The sequence below is a fragment of the Abramis brama genome, assembly GCF_963993115.1.
Source record: "Abramis brama genome assembly, chromosome: 24".
Lineage (NCBI taxonomy): Eukaryota > Metazoa > Chordata > Actinopteri > Cypriniformes > Leuciscidae > Abramis > Abramis brama.
In genome coordinates this window covers 23,693,497-23,715,438 of record NC_139986.1, presented here as the reverse complement: position 1 = coordinate 23,715,438, position 21,942 = coordinate 23,693,497, and the positions used below count along the sequence as shown (strand labels likewise).

The window sequence follows — 21,942 nt, the reverse complement described above, 5'->3', positions numbered from 1 at the left end:
TACACATGATTACTCTGCAAGGACACCTGTGCAAACTTGAGGAGAACGGACTTCATGCATCTGCTAAAAACCACCAAAACACAAGTAGATTAAAAGTTATTGAGCAAAAGCCTGTGTGGAGTGTTTTTTTTTTTTTTTTAACAGAATATGTTCTGAGAACATTAAATAGGTGAAACAGTAAACAATACTTGTTTATGTGAAACTTTTAGACGTTATAATTTATTTTATAACGTCTAAAAGTGATTGGGTTTCTTTGACAAAACATTCAAATAAACAGTGTTCTGCCACATCCATAATGCAGCCCAATCTGTGCCAGTCACCTACCTAGTTGTTTATGAATAGTTTACTGGTCCATAGTGTGCACAGAATATTAATTCACACAGAGAAATGATCTAGTTTCCACCTTTTATCCTGGGGAAAAAACTGCCGCACATTTTTATAGCTTAATTATGAGTGGTGGCATTCATTATTGAGAATGGAGGAATGGTTTTCTTATTTCTGACCTTTAGTGACATCTAGTGATTCACACACAGAACTGCAGTCAAGTCAAGTTGATATAACATATAGCCTACCATATAGCCAACATTTAATAAAAGGGAAGTCTGAATGGCAACGCTTAATAATGCAAAACGCTAATAAATACATAGAAATACAATATATAATAACAATAATAATAATAAATATCATAGGCTATAGTGAAATTCGCGCATTTTAAGTGTCTAAATGTAAAAGTCTAAATTTGTACATGCACACAGCATAGGCTACAAAGAACAATAAACAGAACGCATAATATATAAATTTGCACTTTAAATTCTCGCCTAACCTTTAAAATACATCAGTATTTATAAATAATCACTCTTATAGCCTATGTGGATTGTTTTGTATGAAAACTCCTCCTCACACATTTACAGGTAGAGGTTTCCTGTATTTATCAGTTCTGTGAAATTGCACAAACTTCCTTTGAACGAACAGGTTAGGCAACAAATATCATGTTTCTGCATGCAGCAGCGCTCAAAAGCTGAAGCTCGATTCCTCTTTCAGTCTTACATTGTGAATATTCATCTGGATTAAAGCAGAGCTCGACGACCGCGCGTTCACACATCGGCTTTGTGCTTCAGGTTGTTTTTCCTTGCACTTTATTTGCATACGCGTTCTGCTTTTTCCTCTTGATGTGGACCAGATTAGAACCGTGTTTCTGTTTTTAGCTCGGGTTGATATAGTGATAAGACACATTGAAGCAGGCGTGCTGTGGCAGCTGCTCAGTTTGGGTCTCCTCCGTTGAAGCGCAGGTGAGTGTGTGTGTGTGTGTGTCACATCTTTATATTTAGCTAACTTAATAGTCTTTGCTGATCATATGATTGTTTAAAAATCGATATTAGTTCCAAAATAGTAACTAATTTTCACACGTTTCGTGGTTTCACGAAATTTATTAGAATTTGTCTTACATTTTTGTTATGAAAAACCTGATTGCGCTGTTTTCATTATACGTTATGTAAAAAGCAAGGTTGGTAGACTTGTTTAGTGTGGGAAGAATTTATTCAACGGTTTGCTTGCGGAGCTTTTTGTTTTACTTTTGACAGCATATTTATGACTATAATTATTGGGGTGCCCAGTCCTGTTCCTCGAGATCAACCTTCCATTATATTTCATCTCCAACCCTCATCAAACACACCTGAACCAGCTAATACGATCTTCAGGAACAGCATTGGGCATCGGTCTTATAGCAATGTACTGAAAGGGAAAGTATTATATTTAAATATAACATAAATTATTAATATATACCTATATAATCTGTCTATCAAGCTTTTTTAAAAACCATTTTATTATACATAATGTCACCATTTAATATTAAATAAGACTCTTGTATTATTTAGATTTTACCTCTGGTTTTACATACAAGGCTTAAGCCTAGTCCTGGACTAAAATGTATGATTGAGCTGTTTTAACTGAAATATCTTAAAATATATCAGTGCCATTGTTTTGTCTCAAGAATCAAGATGAACACCAGTAATATTTATTTTCTAAGGCATGTTTAGAAAAGCTACTTAAATGTCCTAATTGAACTAAGGCCTAATCCTGGATTAATTTAAACCCTGTCTGTGAAACCGGGCCTTAGTGTTTTAATGCACATTTTGCAATGTTAGTCCCGGCACATTAGGCCCAACAACAAGGAAGCTTTAAATGACAAAAATCCTTTTGCTTAACAAGATACTGAATAACTGATCATTTATTCACCTCAAACAAAACTTAATCAAAGTCACAAGTCTTCTGTCTTCAAATGTGATGGTTTCAGGGATTCTCGTTAGCTAAACCTGCAACCTTGTTAGATCAAATTACATCAAATTGGATATGTTTTGATTGTGCAATGGCCTCGTGGATTAGGAACGTTTTGCAGTGCACAGAAACGAACAGGTGTTTAGGAAAGTCCTATATATACACACACAGGTAATTTAAATAATGTAGCATGAATGAATAATATGATTATGAATATAAATATGAAACCAAACACCTTTTTTCCCTGACTCTCATCTTGGAGTTAAATGTATTTGTTTCTTTTAGTGTTTGCCCATGAAAATGAGCTCGTAATGAGGTGTCTGCTCACTACCGTGGTTGTTTTTGAATGGAGTGGACCTCATGACCGCAGCGATGTCTACCAGTAAATCTGCAGCCAGAAGAGCTATTCTACAGACCTCACGGGTTAGATGGAAGACGGATCAATGTGAGATCGTTCCGATTATCAATTCTGACACAAGTAAGATGTTTGCTTGTTAGATGTTAGTTTTTGTCAGTGTTGTTAAAATCGCATTTCCATGGATCACTCACGCATCTTCACAGAAAATGCAAAGCAGTGCAGGAAACGCCCATGTAACCCTGGAGCTCTGTAATTCAGTGGATCATCCAGAACTCAGAGATACTTTTTTTTTCTGTTTCTGGAGCAAGGTGAATGTTTCTCCTCTTTGTTTTGAACAGGGAAGTGTGATGAAGACAGCGTAGAGCGCTGGCTCACGACAATCTCAGAGTAAGAATCTCACAAGTGTTTATTTCTCCTTCATTTTGGCTTTATTTTGGGATAAATCCTCTCTCAAAGCGTTTCAGCTGTGCCATTGTGCGATCTGTTGATGTCATTTGAATTTCTTCCCACATTATATTCTTTAAAGCGTTTCCTCCTAGTGATGTGGTTACTAATACAGCTCGACTTCCTTGTTTAAGGGACGGTTCGAGACCAGAGGTTGTCCTGGAGACGGAAGGTGAGATTACACACACACATATATATACATAAATAAATAAATAAATATATATATATACGCACAGTATATCTTTTATTTTCTGAGATTGCCATTGTGTTATGTAGTTATTTTACATTATATATGAATATACATTATACTTATTATAATATAATATATTTTAAATATATTATGTTGTTTTATTGTTGACCTACCCTTTTGGTCTTTTTTCCCACGCACCTATCACCTGCAGGTGTGCGATGGTGATTGCCAATTGATTATTAATATTATAAAAAATCCATATCACTGAGTGATAATTCAAATAATAAATAATGTGTTGATTATGTTGAGAAAAGATTTGAGTAAATCCAGTTGGGTCTCACAAAAGTAACTGTAGTCTGATTATGTAGTGTTCTGTAGTCTGATAGTTGCTGTCTATTTCAATTTAGTAGACTGTTTGATAAATGTGTTAAATGCTCAAAGAACAGAATGATCTTGTGAAAGCCCGTTTAACCCTGGAGCTCTAAATGTTCTGTTCTGCAGGATATATCATTATAATTATAATAGGTTTAGCAGGTGACTTATTTTTTTCACTTTTGTAAGCTCTGTAAATACTTTATCGTAAAACACATTGCTTTGCTTTCAGTGAAGACTATAAGGAGAAATGCGAGCGGAGAAGATGATCTGGCACTGGGAGTTGAAGGTAAGCATTCCCTGTTTTGTGTTGCTCGGATCGGTTAAACTAAATACGCGGCTGAAAGGAGACATATGTGCGATGTGAATGAGTGACACTGTTTGGCGTCAAGGTTTGAGTTATTCTTAATAAAAATATGGAGCATACAATGGCATATGGGTTTGTGCGTCTGTTTCTTTGAATACATTGAACTATTCAGAAGGCCTGTGCTAACCCTGGATTTTAAACATGGCAAACCTTTCCATACTTTCAAACACAAACACTGGGAAAGAGTGAGACAATCCAGTGCCTGCTGTCTTCTGCTTCAGGAAACTTAATCTGCTACTGCATTGTTTCCAGTTACACAGAAAAGATAAGGAGTAGATAAAGCAGAGAAAGACGTGATCTTTACTTTAACATGATTTACGCAAGTACGACATGTTCGTGGATCAACCTCCATATAGGTCTGTGAAGAAAACCGCCCTATCAGATCAACGAGTCCTATCAGATTTTAGAGTTAGCTTTTAGGGGCCTAAAAAATATTCTTATCAAGTTCCCTTGATTTTTCAAAGTTGGTTATAGATACACTGCAAATACGATGCTTAGATCAAGATAGTAATGCAGGAAAGATAACCCAAGATGTAGTGTTTTTGTTAACTTGTTATTCTGATACTATACTTTCACAAAATCAAGTAATTCATCTCAGTGCAGCTTTCCTATATTTTTATTTTTAAGAGACGATAAATACACCAGGTGAGTTAGATGTATGCAGTTTTTAGTTTAAATAAGCCTACATGAAAATTGTATTTCGTAATTCAGTCCTAGTCACTCTTTTCCCAGCATGCTGGGGCATGAATATTCAAGGTTGCATTGTTTGACTGTTTGCCGTTTTCATTTATGCGGTTTGTTAATTTTCTTACATTTAGCAACTTGATGTCATGTGACAATCATGACTTGTTTGTTCCTGTACCTATAATGATCAGTTTTTGATTTGAATGATTTTTACCTTTAAGTCTTGAGCTCTGCAGGCATTGAAACATTTTAAGAGTGTGTTTTTTTATGTCTCATGAGTGTTCATGTGATGGGTATTCACATCTCACTAGTTTAAGACCACAATCACTTTGCTCTTAATGACATGCACATAGAGAAAACAAGATATTACATACATAATAAAAACAAATAAATGGATCCTTTTGAACTCCTTTTAAGTTGAAACAACTTAACTGTTATGTAATCTACATATTAATTATAATAATTGTTATATATTACATCACAGCAACTTGACATTAAGTTTAGTCAAGACATTTAGATTAAAGCTGCAGTCCGTAACTTTTTTGGGTTAAAGATTATTCAAAATAATTTTTGGAGCAAGTGCATAACCAGCCAGTGTTCAAAACTCTCTGCTTGCCTTAGCTCGATTCAAAACGGTAAGATTGTAAAAATGTTTTTAATTCCAGTGGTACTGGTGGATTTCCACGGGAAATTCGAGCATGTCTTTGCGTCATTACGTCACATCTGTACACATAAAGAAGGAGTCTCGGCTAGTAGGCTATGAGTGTGAGGATGCTGAAGGTGGAGATTTATAGCCTTTTCTCACAGCACTTGATATAATTAAACTTATCAATTTGATGGCGGATCCAGAAAGGTTCAAACGACAATCACCAGTGACAACTGGAGATTCACCCATTGTAAAATGCAAAAGACTTCGGAGTGGCTACAGAAAAAAAGAGAATGCAACGGGCCCATGAAAAAACAAGGACAAATATCGGAGGGGCATTAAATGTAGTCACGCAATGCTGATGTTGTTAACATTAACAATTTGAGAACAAAAGTATAATTTGCACGGTTTGACGTGATATGATAAGCGATTGTTAGATTTAATCAGCACGATTTACTGCAATGCTTTTTTTCCCTCAGTTGGTCAGAACAAAAGTGGATGTTACTTGTTCAGATGACATTTTCCGGTGAAAATTCTTATGTTGGTCACACTTCCAAAAAGTGGAATCTGTGATTCCGAATGACAGTATCCACACCGACGCTGTGACTGACAGCCGCACATTGGAAACATTGGATTCATACGTGCTGTGCCGTGCCGAGACTCAACCCACGTAAAGTTGATAATTCCGCGATTAACTGCAATTGCAGATTTCAAACAGAGATGGCGACAAAGAGGAAAAAACTACGGACTGCAGCTTTAAGTAGATTAATTCTACTTAAAAAAGCCATGCACACTATTGCCTTTATTTTATAAGCGCTATACAAACACTGATGTTAATGCAAGTACATGTCCTACTATACGCTAAGCCTTCCCATTCATGTTCCTCGTATCCTCTATAGGCACACACAATGAGGTGTTAGGAAAATCTGAAGAGGTTAACCTTGAGCTGACCTTTCACTTCAGACACTGTTACAGAAATCTCTTTTATGAAGTTAAGCTCTGACATGTTCTGACATACTGTAAATCGCAGATAAGATTCTAGAGGTATTTTTCCCTAGTACTGAGAAATACTTTTCCAAAGAGAAGTTTAAAATCTTTGTCCACTCACATGGAAATGTATCTTTAGCTCAAATAGGACAAAATCTATTCAGACATTTACATTCTTGCTTGACTTCCTCATGCAGCAATTTAAGATAAAAATGCAGAATACTATAAATAGTCTAATACAGTAGGATACAGTGACTGAAAATATAAGATACATTAGCATGCAATAAATTGCAATCCCAAATGCATTTGTTTGCTTGCTTGCCAGACAATCCTCATATCTGTTAACATTTCTGAATGTTCATATTCACGTCGACCACCTATAATTGTTTTCTTTCCGCTCAGTGTGCTGTCTCTCTTCAGGGTTCTGTCTTTCTTCTTAGAGTGATGTTTTCTGTCCTGGGTTCTGTCTTCTTTGTCAGGGTCACTTTGTAGGGGGTGTCTTGACTCTTGTCTGTTGTTGTTTGTCTCTCTTTGCAACGTGATCTCATGAGAATACGTGTGTATTTTTACGTAAAGTGTAGTTCTACCATACGTACATATTTACGTTTTATACACACAGAAACGTATAATACTGACGTATTTACAGCACTAAAACGTATAAAATGTACGTATTGACAGCACAAAAACGTAATTTATTTACGTATAAACAACTTTACCGACGTACAAATTTGTACGTATTCCTATTTAACTTATGCATATTCAAATCGTGGCATTAATGTTTTGACTCTATTGCATTCACTTGTCTTATTAATTACAGTTTCAGTCGCATTTATTAATACAGTTTAACGTTACTCATATAATAACGTTAGGCTACTCATAAATAACTTGATAACATTTCGCTCTGTTCGTGCCTTCTGCTGCAAACTCGTTTCGGAGGATTATGGTGTTAAACTAGGGTGACCAACCGTCCTGTTTTCCCAGGACATGTCCTGTTTTCACGTCCTGTCCTGGCTGTCCTGTCTGTTTTTTGTAAAGTGGTGAAAATGTCCTGGTTTTCATTATTTTTCATTGGGCCATTAAGCGTGTACTTTAAATACATGCTTGCCTTTGCACACAAAACATATGAAACCGACTTCGGCTTCGCCCCGTCTTGTTATAATCAGCGCGTTCTTCAATCCGCAGCGGCAAGCAGAGCGCGCGTCAGAATACAGACAGAGGCCTGTGTGTGTGTGTGTGTGTGTGTTCACTGTTCATCTCAGCCTCATTGGTCTGTCACACTGCTCGTCAATGTCAGAATATTTGAAATGACCAATCAAATCAAAGTAGGCGGACTTTAAGTTCACAGACACAGAATTTCAATTTTAGCAGCGTGACTCGACCAGGACTCGACGGTCGACGCTTCAGTTTATATGTAAGTAGCTAACAGCGTTAAAAAAAAGCCCAAATGTAAATTCACAGATGATTTACAGAGAAAATTCCCGTGTTTTCGTTTCGGTCGGGATCCGTGTAAAGCAGAATGCTTGAACTGCAAAGCTGGCACGTACGTGTCTGTGTCAAATAAAGGGCCCACATAAAGAAATTATAGGCTACAAGAGAACATCAGGAGGATTGAAATGTTTTTTTTTTTTTACTGAAATAGTGTAGTAGATTTTTTATTTTAGTGGTAGTTTTTAGTGTCATGTAAAAGGTGTTAAAAGCTAAACTTTTTTTTAATAGTAGGCCTATTCTATTGTTGCGGTCCAAACATTGAATGGAAAGGATGTATTACTTTATGTATACATAGTTCCCACATGACGTCACAACATACGGGCATTTGCCGACCCGGCGCCATTTCTGTGGGCAGAACAATGGTAGAAGAAGCTGAAGCGAGTTAATTTCGTGATAAAAAGTGAAAATGGTGATCTCCTGCTGGGTCAATGGATGTTTAAATCGTGTCGGAGGTTCAGTTAAATTTGGATTTTACAGTATACCCGTCATTAGACTTCATGAATGTGAGAAGACTAAGCTTTTGTCAGAACAACGACGGAGGTTATGGCTGGCGAGGATAAACAGGAAAGAAACTCCCTCAAAACACGCAAGAATTTGTTGTTTTTTATTGCGAGTGTACACAAATAAAAGTTAACACTTTGCAGTTTGAATTATGTCCTGTATGAACAAAATGACGAGATATTAAAAACATACAAAAACAACATTGTTTCCACTGTTCGATCGCGCCCGCGACTCTCTCTCTCTCTCACACACACACACACACACATTTCAGCATGGCAATTTTCTCCTATAGACCCATAATACACTAAAACACAACATCAATTCACAAAAGACATCAATTTTATTAGCTTAATGTAATCCAAATCTTTAGAATCCATACGTTGTTTGCAAGAAACCGATCTAATTTCAGCCCTTTATCCAGTGATCTTCATCTCCATTCTCAGCAGACCGTAAACGTCAAATCCCGCGCTCGTAGTGAATTCAAATTCAAAAATTGCGCCCGAAGCGTTACGACATGTTTTACGGCAGTAATATCAAACGCTCATTGGCTCTCGCATGCTTCGTCACAGATTGCGACATGCCGTGTTTAAGTTGGTGTGCTACATTTGAAACAGAGATGCGCGCGCGCCTTCACAGAGCGAACAGCGAACCGAAACCGGATTAACATTTTCATGGATTAATAATAGTGATGGGCGATACTGCAAATTTCGGCATCGATCCGATACCAAGTAAATACAGGGCCAGTATCGCCGATATCGATACCGATACCAATACTTTTTTATTTTAAAAGCATGCACTTGAACTTGTATGCACTTTCCTGTGCTAGAGCAGTGTGTCATGATTTATGAGGTGAATGCATCATTAATATGCTAAATCTGAATACGTTTTCATGACTACTAGGCCTAAATATTTTGTGATTTGTGCTGTCAACTCGACTGTAATTAGTCAGTGACTTTTACAAAACTACCCTAATTATAGTATTAGCCTACTAGTACTAGCCTACTGTTCAAAAGTTTGGGGCCTGTAACATTTTTAATTCTCTTCTGCATTAATTTGATCAAAAATACAGTAAAAACTGTAATATTACAATTTAACATGGGCTATCTGTTTTCTATGCCATAGTAAACTGTAATTTATTCATGTGATCAAAGCTGAATTTTCGGCATCATTACTCCAGTCATGATGAGAATTAATTTTAATATGCTGATTTGCTGCTCAGGAAACATTTCTTATTATTATCAATGTTGAAAACAGTTTCATATTTTTGTGGAAACCATGATACATTTATGCAGAATTATTTGATGAACAAAGTTCAAAGAACAGCATTTATGAAGTAGATTTTTTTTTAACAGTGTAAAAACCCTTGACTGTCACTTTTGATTAATTTAATGCATCGATCCTTGTTGAATAAAAATATTAATTTCAGTAAACAAATTTTACTGACGTCAACATTTTGAACTGTTATGTACCCCTACACTTTTGGTTTGTTTATTGCGAAATAACTCCCGATCACGCTCTCTGTGATTGATTGGTTTCGTCTTGTATCCAGATGACTAGGAGAAAAAGTTCTATCCTACACAATTATCCGCTAACATTCGCTTATTTTTCAACTTAGAAACTTATTTTACTAACTAAATTGCGTGCTAAATTAATAAAAAACATTACTGGAAAAAAAACACACATTTGGATCGATATTTTTATGTGAGGATCGATCCTTTTCGATACCACGTCAGTATCGAAGTATCGATACTTCAGGATCGATCCGCCCATCACTAATTAATAATTTAAATTCTGCTCTGTAACGTTACCTCATACAAAACTATTATACTGCCAGAGAGGACTGCGACACATCGTCATGTGAACGACTTTTGGTACCGGTTTTGACATTTTCTCAATAAATAAATTATTGTGATTATACGTGTCTGTCTGTTGTTTTTCTTAATAATTGTAGCCTTCGTAGTTTTAAGAAATTGTTAGGGGTAGGGGTAGGGGTAGGATTAGTGGCTCAAACTATTTTTGAATGCTATATTGTTAATAAAACTTCCATTTCCCTACACATATCTGTCCATTACGTTTTATCCTTTTAATATTGTCTATAAAATGGGTATGTTTAGGTGTGGGAGTAGGGGTAAGGGATCTTACATTTATAATCTATAAAATGGTAAAAAGGAAATTATACAGATATCTTTATGATATGAAATATTCGTAAATAGTTACTGCAGCAACGTTTAAACGTAACATTATTACGTTTTTACAGCTAAAAAACGTAATAATGTTACGTTTAAACGTTGCAGATACGTCCATATTATACGTTTCAGCATATATCCAAACGTACAAAAAAGTACGTTTTCTTTCTTTGAAAATTACGTATTAATACCTACGCATTAACAATGAGATCAGGCTGCTCTTTTCTTTCTAAGAAAAGTTGGTTGCCTCTTATGAATTTCTTGTTCATGTTAAGTCAGTTGCGCTGTCAGACACTCCCTTTCTAGGGACTGAGGTGCTTTGGTTTCATAACACAGATTCAATGAAAGGTACAGGATAGAATGGACTGTTTCTCTTCGGAATCAGCAGGGATTTAACAAAGATGCTGGTTTAGGAAAATAAGTTGGGCACTTTGTATCCGGGTCCACGACAATAAATTGCAATCCCAAATGCATTTGTTTGCTTGCTTGCCAGACAGTCCTCATATCTGTTAACATTTCTGAATGTTCATATTCATGTCGACCACCTATAATTGTTTTCTTTCCGCTCAGTGTGCTGTCTCTCTTCAGGGTTCTGTCTTTCTTCTTAGAGTGATGTTTTCTGTCCTGGGTTCTGTCTTCTTTGTCAGGGTCACTTTGTAGGGATTGTCTTGACTCTTGTCTGTTGTTGTTTGTCTCTCTTTTCTTTCTAAGAAAAGTTGGTTGCCTCCTATGAATTATATGAATTTCTTGTTCATGTTCAGTCAGTTGTGCTGTCAGACACTCCCTTTCTAGGGACTGAGGTGCTTTGGTTTCATAACACAGATTCAATGAAAGGTACAGGACAGAATGGACTGTTTCTCTTCGGAATCAGCAGGGATTTAACAAAGATGCTGGTTTAGGAAAATAAATTGGGTACTTTGGATCCGGGTCCTCTTTTAAGAAGACATTGGTGTGACCCTGGCAACATGCTGAAGTCTTCTGTACAGTTGTTTATGAGAAGACAGGAACATCAAAACAACAATGAAGAATATTGACCTAATATAGTAACTGAACATCAGTCTGGAGGGGTTTAATTGAAAACGCATATGTTTTCCATCTTTAAATGAACTCTGTTTCTGTGTTTGATGCAGCATCTTTATATGGCAAACGCTCTCTCAGGAATGTACAAGATATTTTGAGGTAAGAACACATTTAATATTCACTGTTTTATTGAGCACTTTCCATTTGTAACTTGAATAACTTTGACTTGACAAAACTTGGATCTGAAAATCTTATACTATTTTGTTTAAATAAAAACTATAAAAACTAAATACAATTGTTTTCACACAATTTTACAGTTTTGGATATTCATTTTGGGATTTGCTAAAGGTGACATTTAACAGTATTATTAAATTATTCATGTTTCAAACATTAACTTTAAAGTGAGTGTTAGATAAGAGCAAAGGTAATAAATCTAAACATAAAAATAGAATAAATGCGCAATTTTAAATATCCATTATGGTACTGATATAATGTGTATTCCTAGTTATAAGTTTTGTCTTATTAATTTCAGAACATTTTTATTAAATTTAATAAAGAATTAAGAACTCTTTCTATTTTGTAACAGCACTGTCACCTCCACTGTTCATTATATAGATATATACATTGTATATCGGTGTTACACCAATGTGTGGGAAATTGCCTTAAGTGGTACATTTGCTATATGAATATGTACTATGTACATGTGTTTATATATACTATATATCAGACAAAGTACTTTTTTAAGTGTGTATATGTGCGTGATGTAGGCTTGTTCAGACACCTGCCAGAAACCTAAGTCATATTTCCCATGCAAATGCTGATTTGTTGACATGCCACCACATGGGTTGCTGGGCTGGTTTGCATGAGGTGGAATGTCACTGATGAGGCAATGAGGCAGGAGAAAAACGATTCCAACCGGAAATGGGTGAGGCGGAGGAAAGCATGAAGAAGGATATGGATGTGTAGGAAGGGCTGGTCAGCAGTGTTTGGTTTCATTACTTGATGTTTGCTGATATCATCCACTCACAGGTCATCTCTAGATTCTCCTGGTCTGTCCAGGTGGAACAGTTTTGCATCGACTGTCTCGATACCATCCGATGTCAGGTCAGAATTCCTCAACCTCCTTCCCCACCTGTCATTCACTTTAAGACTTTGGTTTATTGATATTCATACTAATGTTGTTGTTTTTTTGTAGTGTAATGGACGTGTTGAACGTACTAAAAGATGACCCTGAAGAATTGTTGCTAGATTTGGGTTTTGGCACTGAGGAGCCCGACATCACTGGGAGAATCCCGGCCCGATTCCTCAATTACAAGTCCAGCGCTCGTGGCATTAGCTATCAGCTCTTTCTGGAAGCTCAGCAGAACCGAATGGATGTTGAAAATCCGGATGTCAGGAGTAAGCAAGTTTCCTCAAGTTCACACAAAAATGGAATAATGAGTTATTTACTCAACCTCATATTGTTCCCAACCCATATGACTTTCTTTCTTCCGTGGAATTCTGAATAGGAATTTCCATGTAATTTCTGAATAATATCCAGGCCATTTGTTGTGTATAATGAAAGTGAATGAAAAGGGGGAGGGGGAGGGGGAGGGGGGCATCACAAAAGTAGCTACAGTATATGACTTGTTTTCGCTATATATTCAAAGTCTTCTGAAGTCATACATTAGTTTTGTTTAAGAAACAAGCCTTAAAAGACTTGGATTATAGTGCACAAGCTAGACCACTTTTTAAATGATGCTTTTATGGTGCTTTTTCATACTTTTTGAAGCTTGAAATCTCCAGTTCTAATTAATTGTAAAATCTTGGCAAAAATGTCAATTAAAATGTCTCTTTTTGTGTTCCATAGAAGAAATAAAGTCTTACATATTTTTTGGAGTGAATTAACCTTTTAAATATCTGTTCTTTATATCCACACTCTCAAAAATAAAGGTTGAAGAAGATCCTTTAACATCCATGTAACCTTTTCAATGCACAAATGGTTCTTCTTTTTTTTTACTGTAAAAGGTGTTTTTAGTATTATGAAATGTTCTACAAAGAAAACAAATGGTTATTTTAAGAACTGTTCACTGAAAGGTTCTTTGGGAAACCAAAATGGTTCTTCTTTGGCCTCACTGCAAAACCCCCCTTTGAAACTTTTATTTTTAAGAATTCATAGCTATTTAGGAAGTTGAAAGTGGTTTAAATTTGTGAAATGGCAAAACTAAAACTGCCAGTCATTTCCTGTGTAGCTACAATATGTTTAAAGTCTGATAAGCAGAGTTTTATGCAAGTCAAGAATCTTGAAGCTCTCTATCTCTCTTCCTTTCGGCGTTCAGATAGGTTCAGACAGCTCGAGGTTCTTCAACAGGTCACGACAACGTTCTCCTCTCTGGTTGGTGCTCAGGATGCAGACACATCTACAACTTCCCAGATGTCTGCAGAGGCCCGGGAGAGGAGAAAACGCATGGCCATGATTCTGCGTAGAGCCTCCAAAAAGAGCCTCAGACAAGCCCAAACGTCACAGGACCAGCACACCATCCCTCCCGTGACCTCCTCAGCCCCATCCGGCCCAGAATCCACTGGCACACCAAAAGCAGATAAAAGGAACCCTTCAAAACGCACAAGGATGTCGGACAATAATCTCTTCCCTCTAAAAGAGGAGCAGAGTGATAATTCGGAGGCAGCTGAGCCGGTTCTAAACAGCCCGACAGCAAGAGGAACATCAGATCTTCAGAAACTTGACTTTGTCCCTTCAACTGAGGGAAGTCTGCAACAACCTATTGAATCTTTCGAGCTGGAAGAGGTATTAAGTCTGCAGTGATATCCTCTGTATGTACTTACACATTGTTCCTTTTCTAATGTTGATGGCTGTTTTCCAGATCCAGAGTTTTGATGAAGGAAGCATTCCTGGAAGCTGCAATGGCCCAGTGGATCCTGGAGGTGCATGTTTTTTTAAACATTTTTTTTTAAAAACTCTAAAACTGCATAGTAAAATGCTCACAACCACTTAGAACACCTTAGCAACCACCCTGAAATTGTAGTGGTGAGTGTTTACTTACATACACAAACATAAACTTTCATTTGAGATGTTCCTTTTACTTCTTGAAAAGCGAAAGGTTTTTAAAGCCACTGTGGGTTCAAATCATTTACATGGAACCATTTCCATTTCTGATATTAGGCAAATGACTCATGAAATTGCTCAGTCATTTTCATGTGTGTAATAGGTTACATGCTGGACAGTTGATGTAATGTTCACCTCAGTTCTGTGGAAAAATTATCTTGTTTGTTTAGTCTGATCAAGAGGCTTTAGTGTCCTTCTGAACGCTTGTGATATGTGGCACATGCTAATGGCTCTTGGTTCCGTGTAGGTGAACGAATCGGGTCTTACGTGATGAGAACAAACAGCTGTCAGTCTGACAGCAGTGGCTTCCTAGAGGAGCCCTTCATACCTGCGCTGTCCCAGCAGAACAACCCTGGACCAGAGCTCATGAAGGTAAGACATGTTTCAGCTCGCTCTTTCTTTACATACTGCAGAGGGTTCAAGAATCTGTATTAATGGTGGTGCGATCGAGTAGTTTTTATCTGCCATTGTGTTGCCCTCCACCAAGGACAGCAAGCCAATATGTTTATTTTAGGGCTGTGACAATAACGCGTTAATTTCGATTAATTAATCTGAGAAAAAATAACGCGTTAAAAAAAATAACGCAGATTAATCCGTTCTTGACCTTTGAACCTGGAGCCGTTCTAGCCACCATTCGACTGTAAAATGAAGGAGGGAGACGAGAACGCGCTGGCGCTGCCTGGATCATTGATTGGAACATTTACTTATAAAAAAAAAAACAGCCGGCATTTCAACGTTGATTCACCGGTGAACGTAAGGGACCAAGGTCGAATCAATGTTGGATTATGTTTCGATTGTGCAAAACGAATCAACGTTGAAATCGTGACGTTGTTTCACCGTTGATGTCGTGACGTTGTTTCATTGTTGATTTCGTGGCGTTGTTTCACCGTCTCTTCTTTCAATATGGGTGAATAAAGATTGTATGTCGACGTTGAACCAATGTTGAATTATGCTTCGGTTTTGCAAATTGAATCAACGTTGATATCGTGACGTTGTTTCACCGTCTTACCTTTCATCATGGGATAATACAATTGTACATTAAATTACAACCTAGTTTGCAGTTGGAACATGAGTCATGACAATGCTGACTGAATTTGTGATTAACTGTAGGCTACACTAAAATATTGTTAACGGTCAAATTACTTGCAGCAATGGCTTAATTAAACACATTTAATAAAAATATAACACATGCTCAAGATTGTAAAACAAGTTTTATTCTGAAAAAACAAAAGTCTAAAAATACTTTCTAAAACAGATGAAAAACATCTCAAACTTTAAATTGCAGCATTTTCGAAGTAATGTTAAAAACCTGTAAAGCAAGTGTAAATAATGCTTATAATTGAATGTTTAACATTAAATGCATAATTTAATAATGTTAAAAAATTTAATAATGTTCAATTGTATTGTATTGATTATTTGCTAGGCACAATTATTTCAATGCTCACCCTTTAAACATTTGAACATTATTTCAATAACATGTTCAACACAATTATTTTTAATTGATTGACAGCCCTAATTTATATGCAATTAAAATGCGATTAATTTCGATTAATTAATTACAAAGCCTCTAATTAATTAGATTAATTTTTTTAATCGAGTCCCAGCCCTAGTTTATTTACTTCTCCGTTCAAAGATTACATTAACATATGAGCGTTACTATATTTTTAGTCAAATAAATTCAGCCTTGGCAAGCGTATAAAAGACTTCTTTTAAAACGTTTTAATGGTAGTGTAATTCCATTTCGTATTGCTAGTGGTGCATAAATTATTTGAAGCAGCTTTACCCAGTAAAGGTAGAGAGGTAGTAATTTTTATTGGTCACATTGATCTATAAATGCAATATGGTACTATTCTTTGAGGTACCTTGGTAAATACCCTGGTAAATTAATATGATAATCACTCCTAAGTACTTTACTTTTCTATAAGGGATGGCATCCATATTTTAAAAAGGTCACAATTTACTGTATCATGAGCGGCCTACCAATATTGGCTGAAACCATGCTGAGTTTTCTGACAACAGAGTGTTTATGAAACCTGTTTGGACACAACATCTGTAGCTGCTGTATTCATTATTTTTGCTGTTACATTTGGTGTTGCTACTGAAGCAGGAATCACGGATAGGCCCTTTAAGGATATTACCACATGCTTGGGTGTGTTCATGAATATTTGTTTGATTTCCTGTGATTTTTCTGCTTTTTTGCAGATGCTGAATGCAATATCACAAGATAGCACAGAAGGACAACAGAAGAGATCAGAACAGCGAGAGGCGGAGGATCCCTCCACATATGAACAGAACCAAAAACACTCCCCTACGACACACTCTGGAAAAACTGCAGACTCTGGAAATATATTTGACCCCGAGTCGGGAGAATTGAAGAAAATAATGACTGAAAAAGAATACTCTTTGTCATCGGATATTAGTAAAGTTAGCAATAATGATGTTTACACTCTAGCATACTTTGTTCAAATGGATCCTGTTGGTTATCAGACTGAAATTCGTAACGGACCGCAAGGATCACAAAGTCCAGGCCGACGCGTTTATAGGGAAGGCATGTCCCTGTTTGAGGAACTGAAATCTGCTGAGACAAACTCACGCTTGTCTCCTACTGATCTGAGGACAGATGTTATGGAAAACGAGGTGGACAGCTTTACAAATCTCGAAGTGATGCAGGAATATCCGGCCTCTACCCAGAGCAAAACCGTGACCTCTGATGATACTTCTGGACACAATTCCCCCACTGCGCTTAAACTTAGGAGAGAAAGTTTCTCCAGGAGGTCCCGGTCTGACGTGGTCACGGATAATGACTCGGGAACGGCACAGACACCCACAACACAAACGCCGTTCACATCTGTGGACACATCTACTCCTCACTTGTGGAACTCTGTGGAATATTGTGGCGATCTTGGAGGTTTGCGCACGCGGTCGATATCTCTGGACACGGGACTGTCGTATGAGGAGGAGGATCACAAACTGCAGGGAGCATTGTGGGCAGGGACACAGCGATGTTTCCATTGCGGGTCTCAAATCAACTATGACACCAGCTGGGCAAAACCTCAACCTGAGCTGTCCTCCAGTCTGCCTGTAAGTAGAAGTTGCTCTACAAATAATCATTATCCTACACTATGACAGGCAGGTTTGAGGAAAATTCCCATTATGCTGTATATTGTACATTTTAAATGATTAGGAATGCTCAATATATAGGTAACAAATTGATTATTGGTTGATATTGTTTTTTTTATTTTTATTATCATATCAATATTGGTAAGTATTGAATATTTAATTTTATAAAACGGATAGTTCCAGTCCTTGATTCTGATTGGTTGAGCCGCGTTCAAAGCCGTTGTAAATTACTCAACAAACACACACCTGTGACCGCATTACATTACTATTACTGCGCAACTGCCGTTTGTAGTTCTGCGCAAGAACTACATTGCTTGGCGGAGGAATAAATGTGTTTATAACGTTATATTTTTTGTTGCTGGTGTTTATTTTATGAATAAAATAAATATTAAAATGAATATTTTTATGGAGTAACCGTTTTATTGGATTTAGAACAGCTAAGGGGCGTTGTTAGGCTTGACGCAGAGCGGAGTACAAGCTCATTTTCCCTATTTTTATCATCTAACACTGGCTTAAATGAATCTTTTAATATATATATATATATATATATATATATTTATAATAACACTGTTAAATGGATTCTTTAGCAACAAGAATGTCCAGTTTTAATACTGTACATTAAAAGATGTGATGCCTAAATTTAATTGTTACATTTATAACCGTTTAATTTATTTACACAAAATTTTATGAATAGTTTGCATTTTAATACCATTCATTTATTGATTATCAGCCATAACGTACTGTTAATCATTATTGTTTTTTCGTTATCGGCCAGAATTTTGTTCTTGGTGTGTCCTTATGCATCAATGGTCTCATTCATGAAAATCATTCTTTGTTCATTAGAGATTGACTGAAATTGTTTTGTTTTTTTTATAACCGATACCGATTCCAATTATGTGCATGTTTATGTGCCCGATAACCGATATGCAGAAGCAGAACCAATATTTATTTACTGTTACACTTCTGTACAACACCACTGAACTGAACAAATCGTCAATATCACTCCCTCCTTGCATACAAAACAACTCCTATTTATACACCAGTAAACAGAGCAGTCTGAAAGAGTGCAAAAAAAATAAAGTGCACTGTTACTAAAGTGTCTTTTTCAAAATAAAAGCTTTAATGAGTTTAACAAACAGGAAAGCTAAATGAAGCACAAAAATAATTCTAATAATTTAACCCATTTTAACATAAAATGTAGCGTTCGCAATACGTAGGCAGTTTACAAATATAGTTCTGCGTAACCATTTTTGTAATATGTTTTTACACATAAATTTGTTGTGCCGTTTCATGAATGAGGCCCATTGTCTTTAAATGTGGTTTCACCAAGCTCATCCTGATTGATGTTGGAGGAGCTCCTCATTTATTTATTATATTTATTTAATTATTTCATTCTTTACCGCTCTGAGTTTCCTCTGATTTTAAGAACAAATTAAGATTAAACATTTCTATTTTGGGAAAAACTCTTCTACCCCTTAAACATCTGAGATTAAAAGCTTTGTGCTCAGCTTATGTTTAATGAGGTTCATTTGAATTTGTATAGTTCATTTGCATGTGTAATGGAAAACAGTAGCGAACACCGACCACTTCAGAATCTTCACAGCATTTAAGTGCACACACATGAAAACGTTTTATGCACATCCTCTCTTACACTAATTTAAAAAATATATATTTTCCTTTTTCATTTTAAGTTAAAGAGTTTTAGTAATTTTGTGTGTGTGTGTTTTTTTTGTCTATATAATGTCCATATCATTTTTTCTTAATTAATTTTTTTTCTTGGTTTTAACTTTAGTAACCCTGGTTGACCAGTTGGACTACCAGCTTATGGTACTAATGTCAACATGGTAGACCACCATGATCACATTTAACACTGGTGGATCGCTTTGGTTAAGATGTGCTGAACATGTTCTAACCCGCTTTCAGCAATAAACCAGCTGTTATGCTTCCTTTAAATCCCACATTTTTACTGGTTATGGAATGTATCTCTCCCACCAACAATATCCTTCTCTTTCACTTTCCAGTACTCTCTGGATGAGCTTGAAGACATGGTGAAATGTTTGAGGAAGTTCCGAACAGTTCTGACGGAAATTGAAACAAGACTAGAAGAGGAACAAGCATCCGTGCTCGGATCTCTGTCAGTCTCCCACAGGTGAACTTCACTGTCACTATGGATATCTCACTGATTTTATAGTGTACTTTGCAGTGTTTAAAACTGAATTTGTGTTTTAGTGAGGAAGTGGAAGATGTTTTGAGGCTACGAGCAGCTGTCAAACAGGAAGCTGGGACGCTTGAAGAGCAGCTGTCCGATCTGGTGCATCACTATGATGGTAGCATCAAAATGGTATTTAATCTACTCATATACACTAAATATATGGTTTATGGGAAATAAACTAGGGCTTGGGGCAAAAATGCCACAGAAATTGACAAAAATGTTCCAAATATTTCAATATAGAGCAGAACTCTTTCACTTTGTTACCAACCAACATCCTTCAGCAGTGAAATGTATTGAATGGACAACGAACAGCATTTGTTTTTATCCCTGTATTGTTATGCTTATAGAAGCTGAATCGGCTCATGGATGAACAGACACAGCTGTGCACCCAACTGCGAATTACACCCTCTAATACACCCCGTTCAGAACCCACCTCGACCAGGAGTGTGGCTATTCAATGCTGCCTGCTGCCCGTGACGTCCAGTCCACAGAGATGTGTCCATCATCACTGCACCTGTCATGGGAATCAGAGAGCAGCATGTCGAGATCCACACCGGTTCCCTCGTCAAACCCAGTGGGAGGCCAATTGCAAACCAGACAGGCTGGACTTAGTAGCTTTTATTAAAAGTGTAAGAAATATCTTATACCCTCATCGGAATAATTGGATCTGACAATGGTTAAAATTCTAGTGTTGTTAACTGTGAACTTTTATCTTTCAGCTGAAAAATTCATTACAACATTCAATCAACAGTAACTCACTGGAATAAGAAGGTTTGCATTATTTTCAGTTCAGTTCTCATTTTTCATGAGATATTGTTAATGTCTATATCTGATCAAATTTAACTAAAAGACAAAATATTTTATGGGATCTGAAGCTAATTCGATTTTTTGTTTTAAATGCAGACAAAATACAAAATGGATAATTCTTCTGATCTTTCCTTTGTTTTGTTGTAGTAATGCAGCCAATGCAGTGATGGAGACCTGAAGATCCTTATCAGTTTTTTGCAAGTCACTTATAAAGTGAAGTGCTGACTCTTGAGTTCAGAACTAATAAAGAATCATGTATATAAATCATTATCGTGTGTCCAGATGAGTTTATATGTGTGCACGCACATCTCTTATGTAGCACGAGCCTCCTCCCAGTAGCCCTACGCTCTCTTTCCCTCTCCTTCCTTATCTCTTGTCTGTAATAAACCACTTCACTTCATTGTGGTGCTGCACTGACCGTATAAGGAAACTGCTCCTGAAGAACCAGAGCTTCCTTTCTCCTCCAGTGGACGACACAGTGCTGGTTCTCCTGTCTGACTGGACGGTGATCTGATGGTTCCTGAGACGCTTTCCGAGAGTTATGGACCGATCTCAGGAAACAGTGTCGTTTGCTGCTGAAAATGTCAGTACTTTTAAAAATATTAATAAATAAAGATAAAGTTTAAAAACATTGGTGAACTCAAAATAAATCATATTTTCCCAATGGGGAATCATCATAGACAGTGGCAGAGTCAGTCCATATAATTAAAGTGCATTAATATTTATAATAGTGGTCTACAGTATTGCTTTCTCAGTAGCCAGCTTATATAGTATTGGTATTTAACTATAGTTTAAAAGTTAAACTTATAAGCTAGCTACTAACCAATACCATTTCAAGGCTGTTACAGTGGTTTGGCATAGAATTCACAATTGACTAAATACTGTGGCGTAACAATTCACACATTAGTCATAACAGTCGTCTTATCAAAAACTTACTTTTTGCTTAAAAAATATTAACTGTTCTGCCCTGCAACAGAGCTAACTTAAACTGGCTTGAACAGTTAGCTACTATACGAAACTTAGCATACGTTACCTGCAGTGGTGTAGTCTAGTTTTTTGTAGTGAGTATACTGTAATATACCGCCTCATACTCACCCATCCCAGAGCGTCACCCCATAAGCACCACCACACTCACTAATGCATACAGTATGCATCGACATGAAATTGAGAGCATTATGAAGTA

The 21,942-nt window shown here is 36.7% G+C and overlaps 1 protein-coding gene across 2 annotated transcripts; it reads left to right on the top strand.

The window, feature by feature from the left end:
• The first annotated feature begins 972 nt into the window (after positions 1 to 972).
• On the top strand, positions 973 to 21,027 carry itprid1 (ITPR interacting domain containing 1). Of its 2 annotated transcripts, XM_084103489.1 has the most exons (18): positions 973 to 1,118; positions 1,206 to 1,289; positions 2,560 to 2,752; positions 2,971 to 3,019; positions 3,211 to 3,248; positions 3,871 to 3,927; positions 11,628 to 11,676; positions 12,547 to 12,621; positions 12,713 to 12,915; positions 13,836 to 14,302; positions 14,379 to 14,439; positions 14,868 to 14,992; positions 16,823 to 17,701; positions 19,762 to 19,889; positions 19,970 to 20,081; positions 20,300 to 20,581; positions 20,672 to 20,723; positions 20,907 to 21,027. In XM_084103489.1, the coding sequence occupies exons 3-17, from the start codon at positions 2,635 to 2,637 to the stop codon at positions 20,717 to 20,719; spliced, it is 2,691 nt and encodes an 896-aa protein (XP_083959615.1). In that variant the 5' UTR covers positions 973 to 1,118; positions 1,206 to 1,289; positions 2,560 to 2,634; the 3' UTR covers positions 20,720 to 20,723; positions 20,907 to 21,027. The 2 variants fall into 2 exon arrangements, with proteins under 2 accessions (XP_083959615.1, XP_083959614.1); XM_084103488.1 differs by lacking the exon at positions 973 to 1,118 and having other exon boundaries at positions 1,148 to 1,289.
• The last annotated feature ends 915 nt before the right edge of the window (positions 21,028 to 21,942 follow it).

What these genes read in the sequence shown, in the direction of transcription:
- itprid1 (XM_084103489.1), top strand. Translation starts at nt 2,635, where the DNA reads ATGACCGCAGCGATGTCTACCAGTAAATCTGCAGCCAGAAGAGCTATT. An exon ending in AATCTTTCGAGCTGGAAGAG is followed by an intron (nt 14,303 to 14,378) that starts GTATTAAGTCTG and finishes GCTGTTTTCCAG; the next exon opens with ATCCAGAGTTTTGATGAAGG. An exon ending in ATGATGGTAGCATCAAAATG is followed by an intron (nt 20,082 to 20,299) that starts GTATTTAATCTA and finishes TTATGCTTATAG; the next exon opens with AAGCTGAATCGGCTCATGGA.